The sequence below is a fragment of the Populus euphratica genome, unplaced genomic scaffold (genome assembly GCF_000495115.2).
Source record: "Populus euphratica unplaced genomic scaffold, PopEup_1.0 scaffold49.1, whole genome shotgun sequence".
Taxonomy (NCBI): Eukaryota; Viridiplantae; Streptophyta; class Magnoliopsida; order Malpighiales; family Salicaceae; genus Populus; species Populus euphratica.
The window spans coordinates 144113-165437 of NW_011499875.1; the positions used below are offsets into that span (position 1 = coordinate 144113).

Consider the following 21325-nt stretch of genomic DNA (forward strand, 5'->3'; position numbering starts at 1 on the left):
AATATTTTTATTCTAAATTTCTTAACTAAGTATTAAAATTATCAATAAAATATCTTATCAATAATAATAAAAATATATTTTTATTAAAATTAAATATATTCACACAAATAAAATGAATATCATATATAAATAACTAATTAGCTACGACAGATCTACTCCAAGTATTATCGCCTGCATCCAATCATAATCAACGACTACGCACATGGCAAAAAAAGAAAAAAAAAATCACCGCACAGAAAGAAAGGGCCTGCATATAAAAATCAGAACATCCAATGTAAGATCTATAACGTAAGCACAAATCATTCGGCACATGAAACCACTGCAACGCACGTTAATTAACACACCTAAACCAAAGACGTACGTAATACAGATGATCCAAAATAGAGAAATCAATGCATCAGGGTTGAAATTGATCTTTTGAAGTGGATGAGGTGGCTCAGAGAAGGTTGAAACAACGGGAAGCAGTGGCGGCGTGCAAATCACTCTGCCCGGTGCTCCTATTCCTAGTCTTCCTTTCGGCATGGGCATTCCCGGATTGTGACGAGTTGTTGCATTTGTGGTGGGTGGTCCGGTTGTGCTCGTCGTCGGTGATAAAAAAACTAAGGAGAAAGGGTTGTCGGGTCCGGGCTATTTGATTTGGATTTGGTGGATGCTATCTTGGTGGTTCGTGGACTGTGCTGCTGGAGTTGAGAGGCTAGTCGGCTGAGGTGGAGGGTGGCGAGAGAGAGGGGCTACTAGTTGTTCTTGCTGACATTTTTTTTAAATATATCTATTAAAAAAAAAATTAAACTAGAAAATTATTTTATTTCAATAAAATTTAGATTATTACTTTTTTAAAGAAGCTGAAAAAGACTTGAACAGCAACGATTGAAAGGAATATTTAAAAGAAAGAATAAAGTAAAAGAGATAAAATTCAGAAGCTTTCTATATATATATATATATATAAAGAAGGGAAAGAAAACAAAAGGAGACTTGGGCATTGTTTATTGCCGGATGGAATGCCCAACTAAGCACAATGGCATCCATAAAAAAGTCTCCACAAATTCAAATTCTAAAGGGATAGGCAGCCAAGATAACTTTACCTGCACACATTCACATACAAACTCCTTACTCTATCCAATCTCAAACACGACTTCACTGTCTCCACCACACACACTTCAGACTAAACTAAACCTTCATGCTCGGTGGAGGCACAGGCATGGGCGGTGGAAGCGGAGGAGGCAGCGTGTTAAGGGTCTTTGGTCGTGCTGTTGCTAGGGCTGGTGTTACCAATCTCCAGGAACCCATCTCTACTACCAACTCATCATCTCCTAACACTAGTACCACTACTACTGTTACTTCACCCAGGGGAACCCGAAAGCTAATCCCCCCTAATAATTTGTCTCTTTCTTCTTCTGGCTCCGCTCTCAGTCTTCCAGCACCCGCTAATTCTGGTGGACCCGGTCCCACTTCCTGGTCTCCTTTTTCTGTCTCCCACTGTGATGATTACGACTGGGTTTCTGTTGATGACTGGAGTGAAGAGGAGAGGCCTGCTGGGTTTGATGATGATTTTGTTTTGGGTCCTGTTCCTTCCATTGACGAAGTTAATGGAGCTGTCACAGCCCTTACCCAGTGAGTTTCTTTTCTCTTTTTAGTTTAATTGTGTGGTTGCTCTCTTTCATCACGCTCACTGTATGTTTGGTTTCATCATATATAAGCGCAATGCTCTTGATTTTAGTTTTTTGTAATTTATTCATGTAGTTTTTGCTATCTTTGCTTTAGTGTGCTAAATTCGATAGAAGAAATTTCTGATTATTACTACTTACACACACACACACTGTTTCATTTCTTACTATGTGGGAAAAGCAAGGATGGTAAACCGCAGCCGAAATAATCCAAACCATGCGCGGCAGACTCCACAGGGGGCCATGCTTGGCCCGGATTTTTGCAGTCATGACTTAGCAGTTCTAGAGGGAAAAATTCTTGCACAGTCTGTAGACTGAACTAAATGTGATTGACGTGGTCCATAGAACAATTACTCGGTTTGTGGGGGATGCAATTACAATTTAGGTACTATTGTTTTTTCGTAATTGATAATTTTGAGGGTCGAACCCGTAAGAATCAAGTTTTATTATCGGTGTTAAATGGTTGGTTGTTTGGTTGGTGATGTGGCGTTTGGTGATGGTGATAGGTTTGACAAAGTCCCCCAGCCCATCTCAACAAGTGTTCCTTGGAACAGGTGTAAGAAATCTAGCATGATTGCCTCAAATGTAATATCACAGTCATTCTTCTTATAATGGTGATGATGGAGATGGTGATAGAGATGTTTATGGTTAAATATTAACGCTATCTACTAGATTACACCTTATATTTCCTAGTCAGAAAAATTTCTGAAAACCCAAGGAAGATTCAAAAGAAAACTTGGGCTATTGGAATTGTCACGGCACTGTTTACAAAATTTATTTGCACGTTGATACTTATAACCAAGCTGCTGCTATGTGATGTGTCAAGACCAGTAAAACAGTGCTTCTATTATTTAATTCTCATCCTGTTTCATCTGCTTAACTTGACCCAAGTCTCCCCTAAAAAAAATAAGATTGGGTTGCTACACCTGTTTGCATTTTGTTTACGAGGTTGATTTTTCCAAGAGAAATGAGAATTAGGAACAATAAGTGTCAAAATGCAGAAACAAAAAGAAAGTAATAAAAAAGTTCAGAAAGTATCATGTATTTTATGATGCTTAGAAAATGCCATGCTGATCTGGTTTCGTGACGGAAAATTAGAAATAGCCTAACAAAACCGTGACCCAGAACTTCCTTGTAATAGTCCAACACCAAAAGGCAGCAGCCTGTATTCGGAAGCAACAGAATAGTAGAGCCTTAGAAGATTAAATCTTTAATATAGTAGAAAAAGATATTCTTACATGTTGTGCCGCTGCTTCTAAATGTTATGTGAATGTAGTTTGTTTGCGACTGTGCAAGATACTGTTTCACCCTTTGTCTTTCTTGGTTGAGCTTTGGATGCTTATCTTCAGCAACTTTGAAAACAATCTAAACTTTGGAATGTGTTTTTAATTTCATTTCACTTACTTAATTGGGTTTCTGGCTTTAAAATAAACCTTTCATTTTTGCCACCATAAGCTTCTAATTGCTGTGATATAGATGAAATTATTGTGCTCTATCACTTAAATGTTATCTCCTCTCTAGAGGGAGAGGCAAATCAACTTTAAATTTGTGAAAAATTGGTGTTTCCTTGATAGTTACAAGCTGAATGTGTAAGCTGTTTCTCGGCTTGTTATATTGCAGTTTATTTGATGCTCCCTCGCATTCCCAACTTATTAGAGATAAATTTTCATGCACTGTGGACAAGGATTTAGCCTATCAAATTTCATGCCCAACTTTGCTGAACCGAGTTTCTTCAGTTGGGTCAGAGTTAGATTGGAAGGAGCCTTCTCCTGTTCTGTGTGATCCAAGAGCACTGCTCTCTTGTGGATCTCAGAGAGTTAATGAAGCTTTCCGTTTGTTGCAGACAGAGCCATCTGTTCAGGTGCCTAATGTTGTTGACAATTATATATCAGAAGTTTAGTTGCATGAATTTTAATTTCATAAGCAAAGGTCAACTTTGTGCACTTTGTTCAAGCATGGTGCATAGCAGATCCACTTGCTGGTATCGAGCAAAGTAGAAACATGGTTATTCAGTCTAAAAGAAATCCTTTTCCTTTTAAGAGAAGTAGTGGAAAAAGCGGTAGCATGTTACCTTTATTTAATCTTTTGGTATAGTTTGATCTACTATCTATATTTTGAGGATGCAACTTTCTGTGCAGAAAATGGTTGTGTCATTATCTTCTGATAAAGCTGTTTGGGATGCTGTTTTGAATAATGCTGCCGTTCGGGAGCTGCGGGAAACCTACTATGCAGGTTGGTGTGGGGTTTGGTAACTTAGAACTTTTGAGTTGAAGTCATGTCTTTCCTAGTTGATAATAACAAAAGTATGCCAGGGGGTCTTTCACACTTTGAAGCAACACTTTCGATTGTCTTGTGTTCAATGTATTGGGTTAACCTTTATATGCTTACATTATGAAGTATTGTCCTGCAGTTTAAGATGAACCTTTATCTGGCTTCAGAACTTCTCATTAGAACTTCATGCTTTGGAATTATTCATTGTTTTCCTTTTCTTTTGGAACTCAAGATTAATTCTAAGCAGGAGCTAAGAGAAGTTGTATCTGTCATAAAATAGTGTAAATTATATATAGATGAAAAACCAGCTCTTAGAAATTCTACTTCAACTCGGACTATGCTCATACTCAATTCTATTATTTGATCTTCAAAAAATAGTTGGTGGTGACCTAACAAATTTAGGATCTGTGTCATTGTATGTTAAAACTTACATTTCGTACTTGAAGTATGTCTTTGGAGGTTAAGGCACTCGTATTATATATATGATCTGCAAACACATCAATGCCTATCACAGGCTCACAGCAGGCCTGCATCCAGATGCATGCTTGTTTTCCATGCACAACACACAGAGCAATTATGACATTCTTACAGAGTCATATTCAGGATTATTAGAAGTAATGCTCTTGCACTTAATATTGTAATTTCCATGATACCTGCAGATGAAAACACTGATCCACCAACTTCTGAGAGCTTGAATGAGACTGGTGAAGAATCCAATCCAGCTTTGAATTTTGTCAAGTGGATTTTTGATAACACAAGAGCGAGAGCCATAGAAGTATTTGAGAAAATTACAAAACTGGTGAACGAGTTTTTTAAGCCACCAACTGGTGAGAAGACTTCAGGAGGCACCAAGGATCCATTTGAGGACAAGCTGAGAATCTCATTCCTGCTTTCCATAATGGTTCTGCTGATTGTGGTTGTGACTCGAGCCCAGAAGGCGTGACCATAATTTGACGACATGACAAGTAGTGTTCTCCCCATGGTGTTGTGGAAGGTCCCGATTGGGTTGCATAACTTGAGTCCATTAGCTCAATTTATTCTTGTGGATTTGGCGGTATATGTATATCCTTATGTAATGAATTATACAGTTGTTCGCCAAGAGAGTTACTCCCAGTAGACTTGAATCCTCTTGGCAGGTCATGTGTATATATTTTGGATTTGTGAAACTTAAAGCTGGTCTTGTTAAGCAACCATAGCTTGTCAAGCGGGTTGGTGTTGCCAGATTCATGTTTCGTTGAATTGATGTTTGTGTTTTCATTATTGGTGCCTGTCTATGCATGTCTGTAAATTATTTCCGCTGGCGGGATGACATGATTTGGAGATCATAGCACGAACAGCGCAGCCAAATCACTACTGTAGCGGAGGACTGGTTTCCATGGGGTAAAAGGTGGATGGCGATCGTATCTTCAAGGAAGAAATACGAGAAATATCTGCATCTTGGAGAGTAAGGATACTAAGCTTCGTCAAGGCTATAGTTGCTAAACTGACGCTACTTAGATGGAACTACGTGAACATAGTAGGGCTAACATGAAAAACCATGAAGCCAAGGCCATGCGAGCTGGAGATTGCTGTTGCAAAGAGCAGGAGAAAGAAAAGTGAAGAAAGAATATTTGCTTTACTATTATAAATCACCCATTTGCACGATTCTTTTAGATAACATACCAGCAAGAGTCTGTGTCCAGTGATGGGAAATGGGTGTTCAAAGGTTTATACATTGCAACAGACCTACCGTATAAGAATTCCAAACCTAAACCTAAATCTTCACAAAAGGATGAAGAATGCCACCTTGCCCGAGGTGCCTTGTTACCTCGTCTTTCCTCCTTATTGGACAAACTTACTTGTTCCCAAAGTTTTAACTTTATGTGATCAAACACTTGTGAATTTACCCAAGGGTTCTCCTACTTCAAAATGACCACTTGGTTCTTTGTGCAGGTTATTTTGGATACCGCTGGCAACTTACCTTTGGATACAGAAGAACATGCAATTTCTGTGCGGAACCGGAGGCAACATGAACACACAATGCATTCAACATGGATTATTCCATCCCTATGCAAAAGGGATAATTTTTTCTATTGACCTTAAGAATGCATGAAGGACATAAAGGTAAAGAAAGATCCTGCAAACGCCCAAGATCGATTCATTTGCTACCCGGTCAGAAAGACCCTAACCCTAATTCCTTACTTCTTATACACATACTGCTGCTAGGTCTGCCATATTCCTCTACCGTGCTGTATGTACCCTTCCTACAGCTAATGCGTCTATTATTTGCATTCTAGTCCAAGTTGATCACAGAGTTCAAGTTAAATTCAACATCAGGAGTTACAACAGCACGTTTCCCAAGCTCTCCAATAGCGCAGCAATCTTTACCTGCAGTGTTGATCGCCATAACATCTTGAGCAAATATACACTCTGAGCCTGGTGAAACCTGCTCATAGTAAATCTAATGTTAAAACTGAGAACGAAGAGAAAAACACATGGTTTGATGCAGTTTCTAATTTAGAGCAGAGGCATCAACATCTTCTGCGGTACCCATTAAGAGCAGCGAATCTAGTGTAATGAAAACAAAAGATAAATGTTGTATTCCGCTTTCCTTGAAGACCTCTGATAAAGTGGTCGCTCTTTTGAATGTCTAGAGCAAAAACTCGTAATTATAGATGGTAATGGAAATCTATCCCTGTTAGTTTGAGGATAAAGGATGCACAATGCCTTTTCACTTCATGAAATGACATGCATGAAGAATTGAGAACTCACACATTGATTTATGAAAAAAATAACCAGTTTCACGAATTAAAAAAAAAAAAAAACATTTCTGATTCTTAAAGCAGGATTCCAGCAGGAACTGAGCCAAATTTGGCCGCTACAATAAGAAATGGATAACTGTGCCAAATCTGGTTGATACAATAAGAACCTAAAACTGCCACCTAATTGATAAGTTATAACCAGTATGAGCATTAAATTCAAAACTTGCAAATTCAATAAACGATGAAAATAGATTTCCTTCCAGTATATTGACGAACACTGGGAGTAGTTGACTTGAAACTCTTTTCAGGATTGCAAATTTGTGATGCAAATCTAGTATGATGTCCTAATGTCCTATAGAATCTATCTGATTTGAGGTCTCAAAAACCAGGTGAACAGAGACAATGCAAGATAACTCAAGTCCATTCATTATCTTTATGTAACGAGTAGCCAAATAAGTCTGTTTGCGAGAATGCACTTGCATGTACATGTGCAAAGAGAATGCGTAACATGACTTACATCATATAGTGCATCGCCAAGCTTAAGCTTGATCGCTCCACTCCTGTAAACCAGCATTTTGCCCATATATCCCTTTGGCAATTCTTCAAAACTGGTCTTCCTAGCAGCACTCTTGCTTTCTGATGGCATTGACATATCAGCTCTCTCTTTTCCCTTTGCACTTGCTGATCGCTTCAAAAAGGGCAGCTTCTCAGGAACTTGGAAGAAAAATAACCTTTCATTGTCACACTCCTCCTGTCACCAATCACCAGTTAATTTTAACTAGGATGCTAGTAACAAAAATGAAAACTGATAAAATTTCAAAGCAGAATATATAAATGCGAACACCAACCAACAGCCCAAGATCAGAAGCAGGATTAATAGTAGTCTCATCATACTCCAAGTTCCTTGCTTCCTCCCCAAACTCAGCCTCGTCAAGAAGCTCTAAAAGCAAAAAACAAGCATACTGTACTCAGCATTACAGAATGACACCTAACAACAAGGCATTAAAGATAAAAGGCAACAGAAAATTCTTGGGCTATCTCTGCACTTATGAAAATTCTAGGTCTTGTGAGTAGTCATGGCATTAATTAATTGCATGAGATAGAACCAATTGGGGTTTTGAGAACTAAGCTCGTTGTCTTTTCTTACCATAATTTTGAGGAGATCCCAACAATAAAAAGATTTTCACTGGTACAATGTTCCAGCAATATCAAAATGTTGATATTAGCAATTAAAGCTATGCAAAAAGAAAATGGAACAGTCTAACATGACATGTGTCATAAAACAACAACATCAAGGAAGTTTATTAATTTAGAACTTCAGGGAAATGGAAACAGAGAAATTCGGTTCAAAAGCATGCTAAGAATATATTGTTCTCTTCTAGATGCATCCAAAAACTTACTAGGGTCGCCAGAGTAAGGCGGCCTCAAAGGAAGAGTACTTGGATAATAGATATGGTGGTAATCCTGCAATAGCATCACAAAAACCAGATCTTAGTATCCATGCGATGGAAGAGAGACCGAAAGAGAGAGGGACTGATGGAACCCTTACCCAAGGTTCTTTATACCGTCTCTTCCCTTTCAGGGATAACGGATTGATAGCCCCATCTACTCTGGCAGCTGAAGGAGGCACAAAAATTTTCCCATCATCATCCCTGGTATCTTCTGTCCCTGACCAGCTGCTACCAGTGTTCTCATGCACAGGAACATTATATTTCCTTATCAAAAGAGGTGGTGATGGGGCACCTGGCCCGAAAGCAACTTGCACTTGTGCTGCAGGTGTGAACTTCAAACATGAGTGGATAACGATGATTGATATCACAGTAACAATATTTTAAATTAACCCATCCCAAAATTATTCATCTAGTAGTGCAGATTTGACTGGGAAATCTGGCCCATCTCAAGCATTGTATATCTTATTCCAATTATTACAAGGATGGTTAAACCGTCAACAAAAGCTATCGAGTAACAGGACACAAATTATTTTCATTTAACTGTTATTGAGTTTCTAATCAGAAATTGTGAAGCATATAGAATCACAAACAATTAGGGGTCAATGCTTATTGAGATGGTATAGCCTAAAGCTTGGAACCACAAGGTTGCAGACTCAATCATTACAAGCAGCACTAATTTTTCTGAATATAGGCACCGATACCATAAAATTTTAGCATCTTAAAGCTTTAGTATGCAAGGAAGCAAGTTACATGGACTGAGAGAGAACACTAAGTAGAAGCAAGGTGCCCTAAATCCCATGAGACACATATTGCTGCTAACATATTCCAGTTGCTAACTGAATTCCCAACGGAAAGGGCTTTAACCAAATCAACATGACGTTGGACAGTGAAGCTTAGTCCATGTAAGCAAACTTAGTTAACATAAACAAAACAGAAGAAAGATGAAACGCAAATGATGCGACAGAATAGAATGTCCAAGCTGAAGAGAGATTACGTTTCTTTTCTTTAGGGACTTGTCTTCTGAGATTTTCCTGCACAAGCAAATCACAGTTGAGCTAAGAACATAAATAAATAAATTGCCATATTAGACTGTAGCATTTATTAAGCTTAGGATACTGCATAAAATTAGTCCACGGGGGGGATGCATAGAATAGCAAGATAGTATTTAGAACTGTGATGATGGTTGTTTTTAAAATGTTTTTTAATAAAAAATAAATTAAAATAATATTGTTTTTGTTTTTTTAAAATTCATTTTTTATATTAGCACATTAAAATAATCTAAAATAAATAAGAAATAATAGTTTGAAGAAAAAAAATTTCAAAAACATTTTTTGAAAGCAAAAACAAATGCAGGCTGTCCTGAGATTTTTGTGGATCAGTTAAAAAGAGGTTATTTTTCTTAGACTCCTACGACGACTGCTACTACTAAATTGATTACACAGTAATTGTTTAACATAATTAGAAGAAGAGCAACAAGGATGGCTGCGGTGTAGATGACTGACTGACTGACTAGTCATAAGGCACGACCATGCCGAAAGATCCGAATGGTTGAATGAACGGGGTGGGTCCGGTTTCGGATTGGGAATTTCGGAAAAATTAAGGCGCATCAAGGTATAATTAATTAATCTATCTTTTGTCTTTTGGGTGGGTCGCAATGGTTAAATAAAAATCAGTAAGTTGACTTAAGACGCTGCAATTCTATAGGGCAAAGGAAAGAAATGGTAGATGATAAGACCAAGATGAAAAACCCAAACACCATATTTAGGTTGAAGCAAAGAGAGAACACAGCACATGATCTGCACACATACATTGAATTTTTGGATGAGCATCTGAGCCTGGGCAGCTTCTTCATCCTCGTTACTCCTCCTTTCATCATTTATCTCTTCACTGCATTTTCCACATCCAACACCACATATTAAAACTAAAATTAATCTAACGTTTTATGACAAAGAGAAGAAGAGGATTTCAATCAAATACTACACAGAGAATAGAAACGGAATTACGTTTTGGGGACGGAGGGTCTTCTCTGTCTACGCGGAAGTTTAGGCTTGAACTTAAGCTGCAGTCAGTTCACGTTTTGTTAAGAATTATTACTTTCAGATCTGAACTATTCATCCAACACAATCCTAAACAATCAAACGCGAAATCATTGATTATCAGTAAAATGATTGATTGATACCTTTGTGCGAGAAGTAGAAGATGGATCTACTTGATCGTCCATGGCTGGAAGCTTGATGATGACGATGAAGCAGAAGAGAAGATGAAAATGGAAAGGAAAAGGACTCAAAACGCAAAACCGTAGGATTCGAACTCGAGGCCTCGCCGATATCGTTACAATATCTTACACACTAGGCTATAAGACATATTTGACTCGTGCTCACATTTATATATATATCATTATATTATAAAATTCTTATCATACAACCATTTGTGATCTGTCTTTGCATGAAATCAGAAATTAAACTAAAATTTTGGGAATTTAATACGAACACCCTCGTATCCATCCATTAATGGAAAAAATTCTTGATTTCAGTTTAATTTTTTTTAATCTTTGTATTTCCCTTAAATATAATAGTAATATCATTTTATACAATAATATTTATTATTTATATATTTATTCGACCTCAAGAGGATAAGCTAAACAGATACCCTTCAAAAAGTCTTCATGACGATCCACCATTCTTCATTTGTTATAATTAAAGTTTTTTAAGATAAAAAATATTAACCATATAACATACAATTTCGACCATGATAATTAACTTTAATAAGATAAAAATAAATAAGTTTTATGTAGGACCATTTATAGTCATACAACTGTCACATGACTTTTTTATACATCTCTCAATCAGGGAGGAAATACTTAAGAAAAAACTTTAAATTTTTTGGTTTATCTACTCTACAATCTTGCAATAGAAAAAAAATGTGAAGGAACTTAGTAATGGAATTGAATATTGTCACTGAAAGTCATTATTTCATTATGATTTCACCATGAATATATATGTGCAGATATTATTTATTTTTGTGTTTTAAAAATATTTTTAAAAAATTTAAATTTTTTAATTTTAAATTAATATTTTTTTGATATTTTTAAATCATTTTAATACACTAATATAAAAATAAATAAATTATTTTAATATATTTATATATAAAATATATTTTAAAAAATAATCACACTTACCTTCTCAAATAAATTCCTAGTATTTTCATTGGAGAAAGTTTTAAAAGCAATAGGATTGAGAAAAACTTTTATTAGAAAATTAATTAATATAAATCAAAAGGTGTAATAGTATGAACCAGATTATTCCCCACGTGATATTGTTGTCGAATCAAATTGTTTTTCAAATATAAAAAAGAATTGAAGGACTAAAAGATTGTATGAAGTTATTATAAGTCAACTGAATCAACTTATAAGCCCAAATAAAAAATAACAAAAAAAAACCCATAAATTATTTTTAAAATAATCTATAAAAATTTGATTTAATTTTTTAAAATAGAAAAATAATATTTTTTATTTAATATCATTTAGTGAATTTGAAAAAACAAATATACTAAAATAGGTAATTCACTAAAACCTACTCTCATTTTCCTGATGTTTTCTTATCCATCATCATAATGTCATGATTTTTTTACTGAGATTATTTTGATATTTTTATACACAATATAACCACACATGTACCCTTGAATCCAAGACATTTAATTCATTGGGTTTAAAGATATCATGGTCTTTCAGCCATTGTGTTTTTTTTTTTTTTTGTTTATTGTTCGTGTGGTCAAGATGTTTAATAGGATTTTTGTTAATTCCTTCAGCCATACTTCAAAATACCATATAACCAGTTTGAAGAAGGCAAGTTCCAATAGAAAAAAAAAAAAACCCATCAATAAATCTAAACATCCCTACAATCTAGCAGAAGTCATCAAGAACGTTCCATGCCCATGGCATACTCGAGAACACCATCAGTCAGAGAACCATATCAATTAAAAAAAAAAATGAAGCATTGCAAGGGGGAAAACGAATCCAGCCCCCATAGCCACCTTCCCCAAAGGAGCACACACGGGGACGGGAAAAAATCACAGAAAGCAAACAGGGGGCCACAGGCAATGAAAATTATGCGGGGTGATGCATGCAATGAGGCCTGCATGTAAGTTGTAGCAGAGATCCAACCACCAACATCAACCCATATCAATGAACCATTACAAAATGCAGTATGATGTGATCAATGGAAAATATAAACTCAAAGAAGCAGTAACCATTAAATATCAATACATTCAGAAGTGGCAGTATACAGAAATTTATATGACTGCTAGCTAATTAGCAATATCCACTTCAGAATCAGGTTTTGATGACAGAACTAAACCTCTACTATCCCTAAAACCATCTAGTTAAGCACTACATTGGGAGCTGACCATCAAATATCTGACAAGGTCCATGATGCCCATGATAGCAAGTTCTTTTCGTCTCATGGAACTAAATCCTGACCATCTTGCACACAACAAAGTTAGCACGCAAAATGAAATAGACCAGGAAAAATATTAATAAATTAATCGAGGTGTATAACATCCTCGCCGCAAGAAAAATGACCACAATGCCATTACCACCAGAAATGCATATACACGCCATGAGACAACTTAGTGCCTATGACCTGCAGCTGATGCAATAACAAAATGAATAGATGCAAACATCGAACTCTTCAACTTCCCAACAATCAGGGTGCTAGGTTTTGAACATAAAATAGCTGAAATACTGAATAATTGAGCAAAATTATGTCATCTCTAAAGTCTTCCTTGCCACTAATATTTAAGTCGCTACATGTCAATTTATCCGAGCAAAACACCAATCCTTCCTTCAGAAGGAAAATTCAATTTTATTTTATTTTGGATATTTATTTATTTGGAACTATGATTGCTAGTCAAAGCTTTACAAAAGAATCTAGTTGGAGAAAACAGATTATCAAAAACATACCTACAGCTGTTCACAGCTCACCAGTAATTAAAAAAAGAGTTGTGAATGTACATTCAAGAAGGGTACAAATGGGTAAGAAGAAATGACAGAAATTTAGGAAGGTTCTATGAAAGAACAGGTCAATAGAAAGTTCTGTGGGTGGCAAATTTCATCTTAGAAAAAATACAAAGCTAAAATGTTTTGTTTATTATACCACGGAGGCTAAGGTTCGAGAAATTACCAACAATCTGAAATACCACTGACAAGATAATAATGCTTTCAAATCATCATGCAATATGTTTAACAGACTTTCTTATGTAAACCACTATGTGCCACTTTGGCACTGCAATCACAGAAGCATATGCTTGTATCGCAACTAGTTTTCACACTGCAGCTCTAAATGGGTCCTAAATCACACTTCATTGACCAGCTAAACAGGAAATTGATAACTCTCTTAATTCACACGAACAGTTAGCTCCCTCAGGTTCCATATTCAACTATATCCTAAATCACATAGCATTGTATTTGATAAAAAAAAAAATCACTACCAAAACTAAATATGTATTTGAGATCTTTTAACTGCCATGTAAAAGCTAGGAAGAGACATCAGAACAACCTTACAAGCAAACGGGAGAGAAAGAAAAACAAATAAGCAAAAAGAATGAATTGAAAGCTTCTTACACATACCCAAAAGGCATTCATATTCTAAGACACTCACCATCTTGAAAGATAGGATGAACAAACCTGAAGAAGCTTCAACAGCATAGCAACTAGGATAACTCAACTATCCTCAAAGTAAAAGGTGAACAACAATAAAAAATAACATTAAAGCCAAGACAAGAAATGGTTAAGCACACCAAAGATGGTCAAATGTAACACAAAACCGTCAGTGAGATATTCCAAAAAAATTCAATTAAGCAAATAAAAGTAGAAGTTAGCAATAAGACATCATATAGGAGGAAACAGACATTGATAAGAAAACAATGTTAACTTCAATAAGAAAACAAGAAATAATAATATCAATAAGATTTGAGCAGCTTCTCCAAAATGTGCCTGTATGAACTCGCTAGCCAATATCTCTGCAAATGCGATAATAGTACAGCAAGGTTAAAGATGTGAGTCCCAAACTTCCAACAAAGTCATGGCAAGAGGTAAGAAATCAGGCTGCGCCAAGAAACATCAGCCCTGTCAAAATCATTCAATAACGGCAAAAAAGGATTAAGAAATGTAAAAAAACATGTTGATAAGAGGACTGTGCAGATTTTTTTCCTTTCAGTGAGACAACTCAAAACTATGATTAGTCCTAACATATTTGACTTAGTAACTGTTTTGATTAAACATCATTTCATAAGCAATTAGATTTAATAAAGAAAGATAAATCAGGAGAGGTTGTTCACACGATCTACCACTGCTAGATGACAAGGCATACAATACCATTGCAAAGAAGGTAAATGGTTAGAATATCACAAACAAACCAAATGGAAAATTATATAATAATAAGGAATCATAAATAATCTACAATCTCATCTGCATTTAGAAGGGGTAGACTTACATACTGAAAAAGTTATAACCTCCTTCCTTTTAAATACCTTTGGATGTAAAAAAAACACACCAAGTGAGAATCCAGAATGCAAAAGTGAAATGCAAAGCTAAAAACTTCCATTGCCCTGAGTCAACTTACATTGATGGTAATTTTTTTCTAGTTACAACAACTTTTTAGCAAAAACAAAAGAACAGAAAGCCACGTTGTATGTTTTTTTCCATCTTTTTAAGAAATAACGTTCTAGTATAAATAGTTCATAATAACTACAGTATACAACAACTCCTACACATAACACTCTGTCACGGATACCAAACATGAAACTCAATATCTGCAAGGGCTGATGTTTCATAGAACTTCCGTTGAGCTTGACTCCAAGAAACAATGACTTCAAAATTTTGCAAAAGTGCAATACCATAAGGCAAGAGAACTCTATGATCAGAAAAGCAATGCAACAAAACAGTTGGATGGACAGATTTTGATAGGATTTATACTGTCTCTAGTCCTATAAAAGGCATGTCTAACTCTATGCACGAGTGTAAGATGCCCACAGTTAAGAACCCAAAGGAATCATAACAAGTAACAAGAAAATGGACATTCCATTTACCTCTTCAATTGAAAGTAACTAGGAAAGCAACTGGCCTCATTTCATCTCTGCCATAAACTTCTCATATTCTGCATCTGCACCATATCTTGCTTTCTCTGCAGAAGAAGAATGTGGAGGTGGCATGGTCGAGTTTGGAGCCCAAGGCACATTACCCATTCCATGTGAATGGTCCGTTGCTGGGGAGGGAGCAGGAGGAGGAACTGCACTGTAGTAAGATGAATAACCTATCGAGTGCCCATACACATTTGAGGCTGTAAGTGGAGCAGATAAGCTGTTTTCAGATGGCACTCCTGGTGGGTAGCTTTGTTGAGCCTCACTAGATGCCACAGTTTGAGTCAGTGTGCCCGAGGGAACTGGCTGCACTGGTAGAGGATATTGCACACCATAAGGAGGTATAGGCTGTCCAGGAATGGGAGGGTACATGGTTGATCCAGGAGGACCATAAGAACCATAAAGAGAGGGAACTGGTGGTCCCCATGGAACCCGAGTTCCTGTATAGCTGGTGTGCGCCCCAACAAAGCTGGTAGGTGGACCATTTGGAAGGGGACCACCTGCTGTAAACTGCTGCGAGGGATAAGCACCTCCAAGTGGTTGAGTTGAGACCGGGTATGCGGGCATGGTTGATGTTGGAGGACCTGGCGGGACAGTAGGCTGAGGTGGCTTACCAGCAACTCTCACAGCAATGGTTCGACCATCAATGCGATAACCATTCATGCTTGCGATTGCATTATTAGCCATTTGAACATCACAATACTTCACAAAACCATAGCCTTTACTCAATCCAGTAATCCGATCCTTAATGACCTTGGCCATCACAATTTCACCAAAAGAAGAAAACAATCCAATCAACCCATCATCATCAAGATTGGGTGGCAAGTAACCAATATACAAATTCGTATCATCATATTCCTTAGGTGTGAGCCCATTTGCTCCCAGCCCTGCTTGATTCGCACTACCAAGACCCCCGGTATTACTACCAGCCCAGGGAGGATTTTTTCCGGAACCACTTGACTCCAAAGCTAAGGTAGCAGTTCGCTTAGTTGCAGATTCAGGCATAGTCCCACCTAACTCAGCCAAAAAGTTCTGATACTCATCATCCATTTTCTTCCCAGTTGTTCCCTTCATAGGACAATCAATGGTTGGATGTCCACCATCACCACAAATCTTACAAAGCACGTCACTCTTAAACGTAGAGGTCCGCGAAGGGCATGCATACTGCCTGTGGCCTGGCTCGCCACATAGCCTACAATACTCCTCATCCCTAATTGTTCCATTCAAAGCAGCAAGTTCCCTAAGTTGCTGCCTCTTATGCTCATTCAAGACTTCATCCACAGGTTGCAACAACTTCTCAACCATCCCTGCAGCAGCATCCAATGCCTCCTGTGTCTCCGCCTCGACCAAAACATGCAAATCCTCATTCTCTGATGGATCTGGTTTCAGATCCCTCTTCTGCTGCAATCTCCCTTCCTTCACTGACCCCTTACCTCTAATAACAATTTTACCACCTGTCTCCCTCTCCATTCTCTTCTGGGTATTCCCTCTTGGCCCAATAATCAACCCAATAAAATTATAGCCTGGATACTCTTTCATAGGTATATAAAGCTTCTTTTGAAGCTTGGGGGGCCTATAATCTGCTGGCGGTTTAAAGGCCGGGTTTCTCTTAATAATCTGCGAAATAATCTCTTGTCTTTCTTTGTTCAGTCTTTCTCTTGCCCTATACTCTCTTGTGTTAATCCTAATTCCCATATTATCATAAATTGGTTCAGGCGAAGGAGACCTAGCTCCTTCAGGTCTATCATCAAGAGGCAAACCAGACTGCAACATCCTACTAATCTCCAATAGCCTAGCATTCAAAGCTTGAATTTCCGGATCAAATTCAATACCTCCAGTAAAATCTTTCATAAAATCAGGTAACTGAATCACGGGCTTTGGCTCGTCGTCAGCCCACCTCGATTTTCGCTTCCTCGTGCCGCTACCCGAATCATTATTATTACTACCATCGGCACCAGCATCCGCCGGTGGGTCCCAACGACTGCAACGGCGGCGGCGGCGGCTGGTGGTTTCCTCCTCTCCACCAGAGTAGTCTCTGTCACCACTGTTTGTGTTAACGACGCTATTTTCGGAGAGTAAGGGCTTCGGGATCTCGGGTTTTGGTGTGGTAGTTTGGGGATTGTGGCCATTTTTAGGAGCAATTTGGGGAGGATTGGAGATTAGGGTTTTGTGTGGGTTTTGGGGATCGGGAAATTGAGCATCTTCAGCTGGAGGAGGAGAGGGTGAGTTAGGGCAAACGGGGATGAAATCTAGGGTTTCCGGTGGTGGTGGAGGTGGATTGGATTGGTCTTGTGGGGTTTGAAAATAAAGGTTGGGGGTTTGATCGAGAGATTCCATTTATGTTCAGAGAGAGAGCGCGAAGGTCATTCGAGAGAGAGAGCGCGTAGACGTTACCAGTTTTTGTGGTTTCCGATTTTCCACTTGAGGTGGAGTACGTAGTGCTAGTTCCTTCGTTTATTTTTATTGGATGAATTTTATTTATTATCGAGAGATTCCATATATATATATATATAGTTCTATATTTTAAAACTACAAATATTCCTCCCTCCTTCGAGCTAAAATCATTTCTAACCTGTTTTTTTGGTTTCCAATCCTTCGTTTTTAGTTTTGATGGTGATAGATGTAGATAGATAGATAGATGTTTTCTACTGGTTGATCATCGCCATCAATACTAAAAACTAAGGATTGGAAACCAAAAGCGAAGGTTAAAATGATTTTAGCTCGAAGGAGGGAGGAATATTTGTAGTTAGTCCGAAGAAAAATCTTCACAAGAGAGAGTAACTTGACAGGAGAAAATCAATGCTAATTCACACCCTGCGAGGTCATGCACGCAGAGACCCCCGCAATTGTTGGAGCTAGCATTCTTTCAATATCCGAAGTGTACCTCTCAAAGAAGAACAAATGTCCAGTGATTAGACTGGATGCAGTGATCCAGAAGCGTTTCTCTTGACTTTCTCTTTTCTATCAGTTATTGACTTTGTTAGCACTTAGAAGCCTTTTTTTTTTTTTGGTGGCCGCCGCCATACTTGGCAGTTCTTCTCTTCCAATATTCATGTGACTATGAACAGATTACATTTCCATAACTCGTATTTTGCTCCTCATTGTTGCCGATGGTAACAGAAACACTTTAGGGTGTTTTAGGGATACTAACCCAGGAATTCTTATGAACAGATTACATTTCCATAACTCGTGTTTTGCTCCTCATTGTTGCCGATGATAACAGAAACCCTTTAGGGTGTTTTAGGGATACTAACCGAGGAATTATAATTATTCTTTTTTTTTAGATTAATGTGGGTTTTTCCTGTGGGTCTCCGGGCGACTCTCGTGTGCGCGCACCAGGATTAATTATTCTTGTTAATCAAAGTGGGGCATATTTTGGTCTTCCAACTCATCGAAGACCTACAAGGAATCCAGTTTTGTAGACTGGATTGCTCTCCTACTGATCTCAAGAAAAAGCAGATCCTCTAACATTCTCCACAGCGAACTTCCCATTTTTTCCCTTCTTCAAGGCATCATCCCCGATTCTGCATCCATCAAGCAAGGCAGTTAGCTTAAAGGGTGGAACATCAGCAGCCAACCATTGATCAACATAAAAGATAGTCTGGCTACACTCCTTGTGTGGTCCTGTGGAGGTGACTTCCACGTAGTCACAGTACCAGCCATGGTGAGACCCTTGGCCATCAGAGGTCAAGTTGAGGCGGCATATGGGTGCACCGATGCACTGACCGCGGCCACTAAAGATGTCAAGGTTAGCACGCTCGTAGTAGTCATGTTTGGGCTTCATTAAACCCCATGATTGAAGGTCCGGAACCCACACTGATCGGCCTTGTGCGTCTCCTAGTGTCAGGCTGATTTTTGAGTCTGTTCCTGCCTTCATTATTGATCCAGTCTTGACGTAGAGAGCGTATACACAATCGCCGCCGCCGCCCTGTTTGTACCAAAGATTAAGATACGTATAATTTTTTTAAAAAAAAATTGAACAATCAACACATAGAATCTTTGTTAAATGTCTGATATTCTCGTTTTCTTATATTTAGATTCTAGTTAGTAATAATGACGAAAAATATATTGAATCTCAACTATTGAAAATCTTTCCGAAATCACTCCTTGAGATATAACCTCAACCATTGGACTTGTGAATTCCATTTATCCAATAGGTGAGACTTTCCGGGAAATTATTTCGGAAAATACTATGTAAAACTCAATTACTTAATAGAGCAAAGGTGGTGTTGATAATAATATTTGCTAGATCTAGCCAGCATATCAAAGGCATAAACAGAAATAGCTTAATTTTAAAATAAATAAAAAACTTAATATCCACTATAATGTGGATTCCACATGATCAAATCTTGTCTAAATGGATGGATACATAGATTTATTTACGTAAGATCAATGGCAGATAATATGGGGGAAGGAAAGGAAAATAATTTGGAGTTACGGGGGGGTTTAAGGTACTTACATAGAAGCCATTAGCATCTGCAGAGAAGAAGAGAGCGATGAAAATTATTGATAAGCAGAGAGTTCCCTTCATTTCTCTTTCTCAATGCTGACCTTAGTGAGATTGAGATTTGTAGAATGTGATTTGAGAGGGCAGGGGCTTGTAGAATGTGTTTATATATTCTACTGGATTGATGGGTGCGGTTAAAACGACAACCAATACTTGCCGTTGGCTTACCTGGTGCTTGACCATTTCTATAAGATGGTGCTTTGCTTAACACGTAGCATTACAATGTAGATCTTGGTGTGGATATGGTACGTGTTAGCACTCCAATAAATGTTTTTAAAAAGATATTGGTATTTAAATTTTGGCAAAATAACATTATTTAAAAAAAATTATTGAGATTTATCTTATTATACCTCAAAAATATAATATTTATTAAATATTAATTTTTAAATACATCGCATTTTTAAACTTATCGCACTACTATTCATCTTACTCAACATGCAACATTCAGTTACCGACCACAACAGTTAATTAATTTTACAAAACAAAAAAAAAACATTTAATTAAATATCAAAGTTTATAATCATAACATTCAGAAGTGAATTATTTTACCCAAGAGAAAAAAAACATTAATGTTCCCCATTTCTTTTTATTTTGTATACTAATTGCCAAATTTATCCCCAAAAAATGCAACAAAATGATGGGTTGCCTCCTCTGAATGTGCAATGTGTTATTACAGGCCAAAAGCATCTTTTAACCTTGAAATAATTCTGCTGCTTTTGCTAGTACCAAATAATTGATGTCAGAGTTTAATAAAGTCAGTGACATGTACCAAAACAGCTGACATGTAAAGCATTTGCTAGTAGAATTGCATTGCACCTATTCTTGGTAGAATTTATATTTCACCCCTCATTCCAAGATGGGAAAATAAAAAACTTCAAGATAAACAGCTGTTTCTATATCAAATGATTGACAACAAGAAGATTCCATAATGTTTTTAAAAAGATATTGGTATTTAAGTTTTGGCAAAATAAAATTATTTAAAAAAAAATATTGAGATTTATCTTATTATACCTCAAGAATATAATATTTATTAAATATTAATTTTTTAATACATCGCATTTTTAAACTTATCGCACTACCATTCATCTTACTCAACATGCAACATTCTGTTACCGACCACAACATTTAATTTTACAGAACTTAAAAAAACATAACATTTAATTAAATATCAAAGTTTACAATCATAACATTCAAAAGTGAATTATTTTACCCAAAAGGAAAAAAAAAACATTAATGTTTCCCATTTCCTTTTGTTTTGTATACTAATTACCAAATTTGTCCCCAAAAAATGCAACAAAATGATGGGTTGCCTCCTCTGCATGTGCAATGTGTTATTACAGGCCAAAAGCATCTTTCAACCTTGAAATAATTCTGCTGCTTTTGCTAGTACCAAATAATTGATGTCAGAGTTTAAGAAAGTCAGTGACATGTACCAAAACAGCTGACATGTAAAGCATTTGCTAGTAGAATTGCATTGCACCTATTCTTGGTAGAATTTATATTTCACCCCTCATTCCAAGATGGGAAAATAAAAAACTTCAAGATAAACAGCTG

The 21325-nt window shown here is 37.0% G+C and overlaps 4 protein-coding genes across 4 annotated transcripts; 1 reads left to right on the forward strand and 3 right to left on the reverse strand.

Annotated features, from left to right (window-relative positions):
• The first annotated feature begins 954 nt into the window (after positions 1-954).
• On the forward strand, positions 955-5195 carry LOC105128133 (uncharacterized). The gene is made up of 4 exons (XM_011029659.1): positions 955-1611; positions 3285-3525; positions 3803-3896; positions 4595-5195. The coding sequence occupies exons 1-4, from the start codon at positions 1178-1180 to the stop codon at positions 4876-4878; spliced, it is 1053 nt and encodes a 350-aa protein (XP_011027961.1). The 5' UTR covers positions 955-1177; the 3' UTR covers positions 4879-5195.
• Positions 5196-5563: 368 nt separating this feature from the next.
• Positions 5564-10475, reverse strand: LOC105128134 (DNA-directed RNA polymerase III subunit rpc4-like). The gene is made up of 9 exons (XM_011029660.1): positions 10307-10475; positions 10131-10186; positions 9936-10014; positions 9122-9158; positions 8226-8446; positions 8077-8140; positions 7525-7616; positions 7194-7427; positions 5564-6360 (listed from the first exon to the last, which is right to left on the reverse strand). The coding sequence occupies exons 1-9, from the start codon at positions 10346-10348 to the stop codon at positions 6208-6210; spliced, it is 978 nt and encodes a 325-aa protein (XP_011027962.1). The 5' UTR covers positions 10349-10475; the 3' UTR covers positions 5564-6207.
• Positions 10476-12354: 1879 nt separating this feature from the next.
• LOC105128135 (branchpoint-bridging protein-like) lies at positions 12355-17732 on the reverse strand. Its single transcript, XM_011029661.1, has 2 exons — positions 15214-17732; positions 12355-14251 (listed from the first exon to the last, which is right to left on the reverse strand). Exon 1 carries the CDS (start codon positions 17599-17601, stop codon positions 15250-15252), a length of 2352 nt encoding a protein of 783 aa, XP_011027963.1. The 5' UTR covers positions 17602-17732; the 3' UTR covers positions 12355-14251; positions 15214-15249.
• An 874-nt stretch (positions 17733-18606) lies between these two features.
• LOC105128136 (uncharacterized) lies at positions 18607-19923 on the reverse strand. The gene is made up of 2 exons (XM_011029662.1): positions 19724-19923; positions 18607-19192 (listed from the first exon to the last, which is right to left on the reverse strand). The coding sequence occupies exons 1-2, from the start codon at positions 19793-19795 to the stop codon at positions 18710-18712; spliced, it is 555 nt and encodes a 184-aa protein (XP_011027964.1). The 5' UTR covers positions 19796-19923; the 3' UTR covers positions 18607-18709.
• Between the last annotated feature and the right edge of the window lie 1402 nt (positions 19924-21325).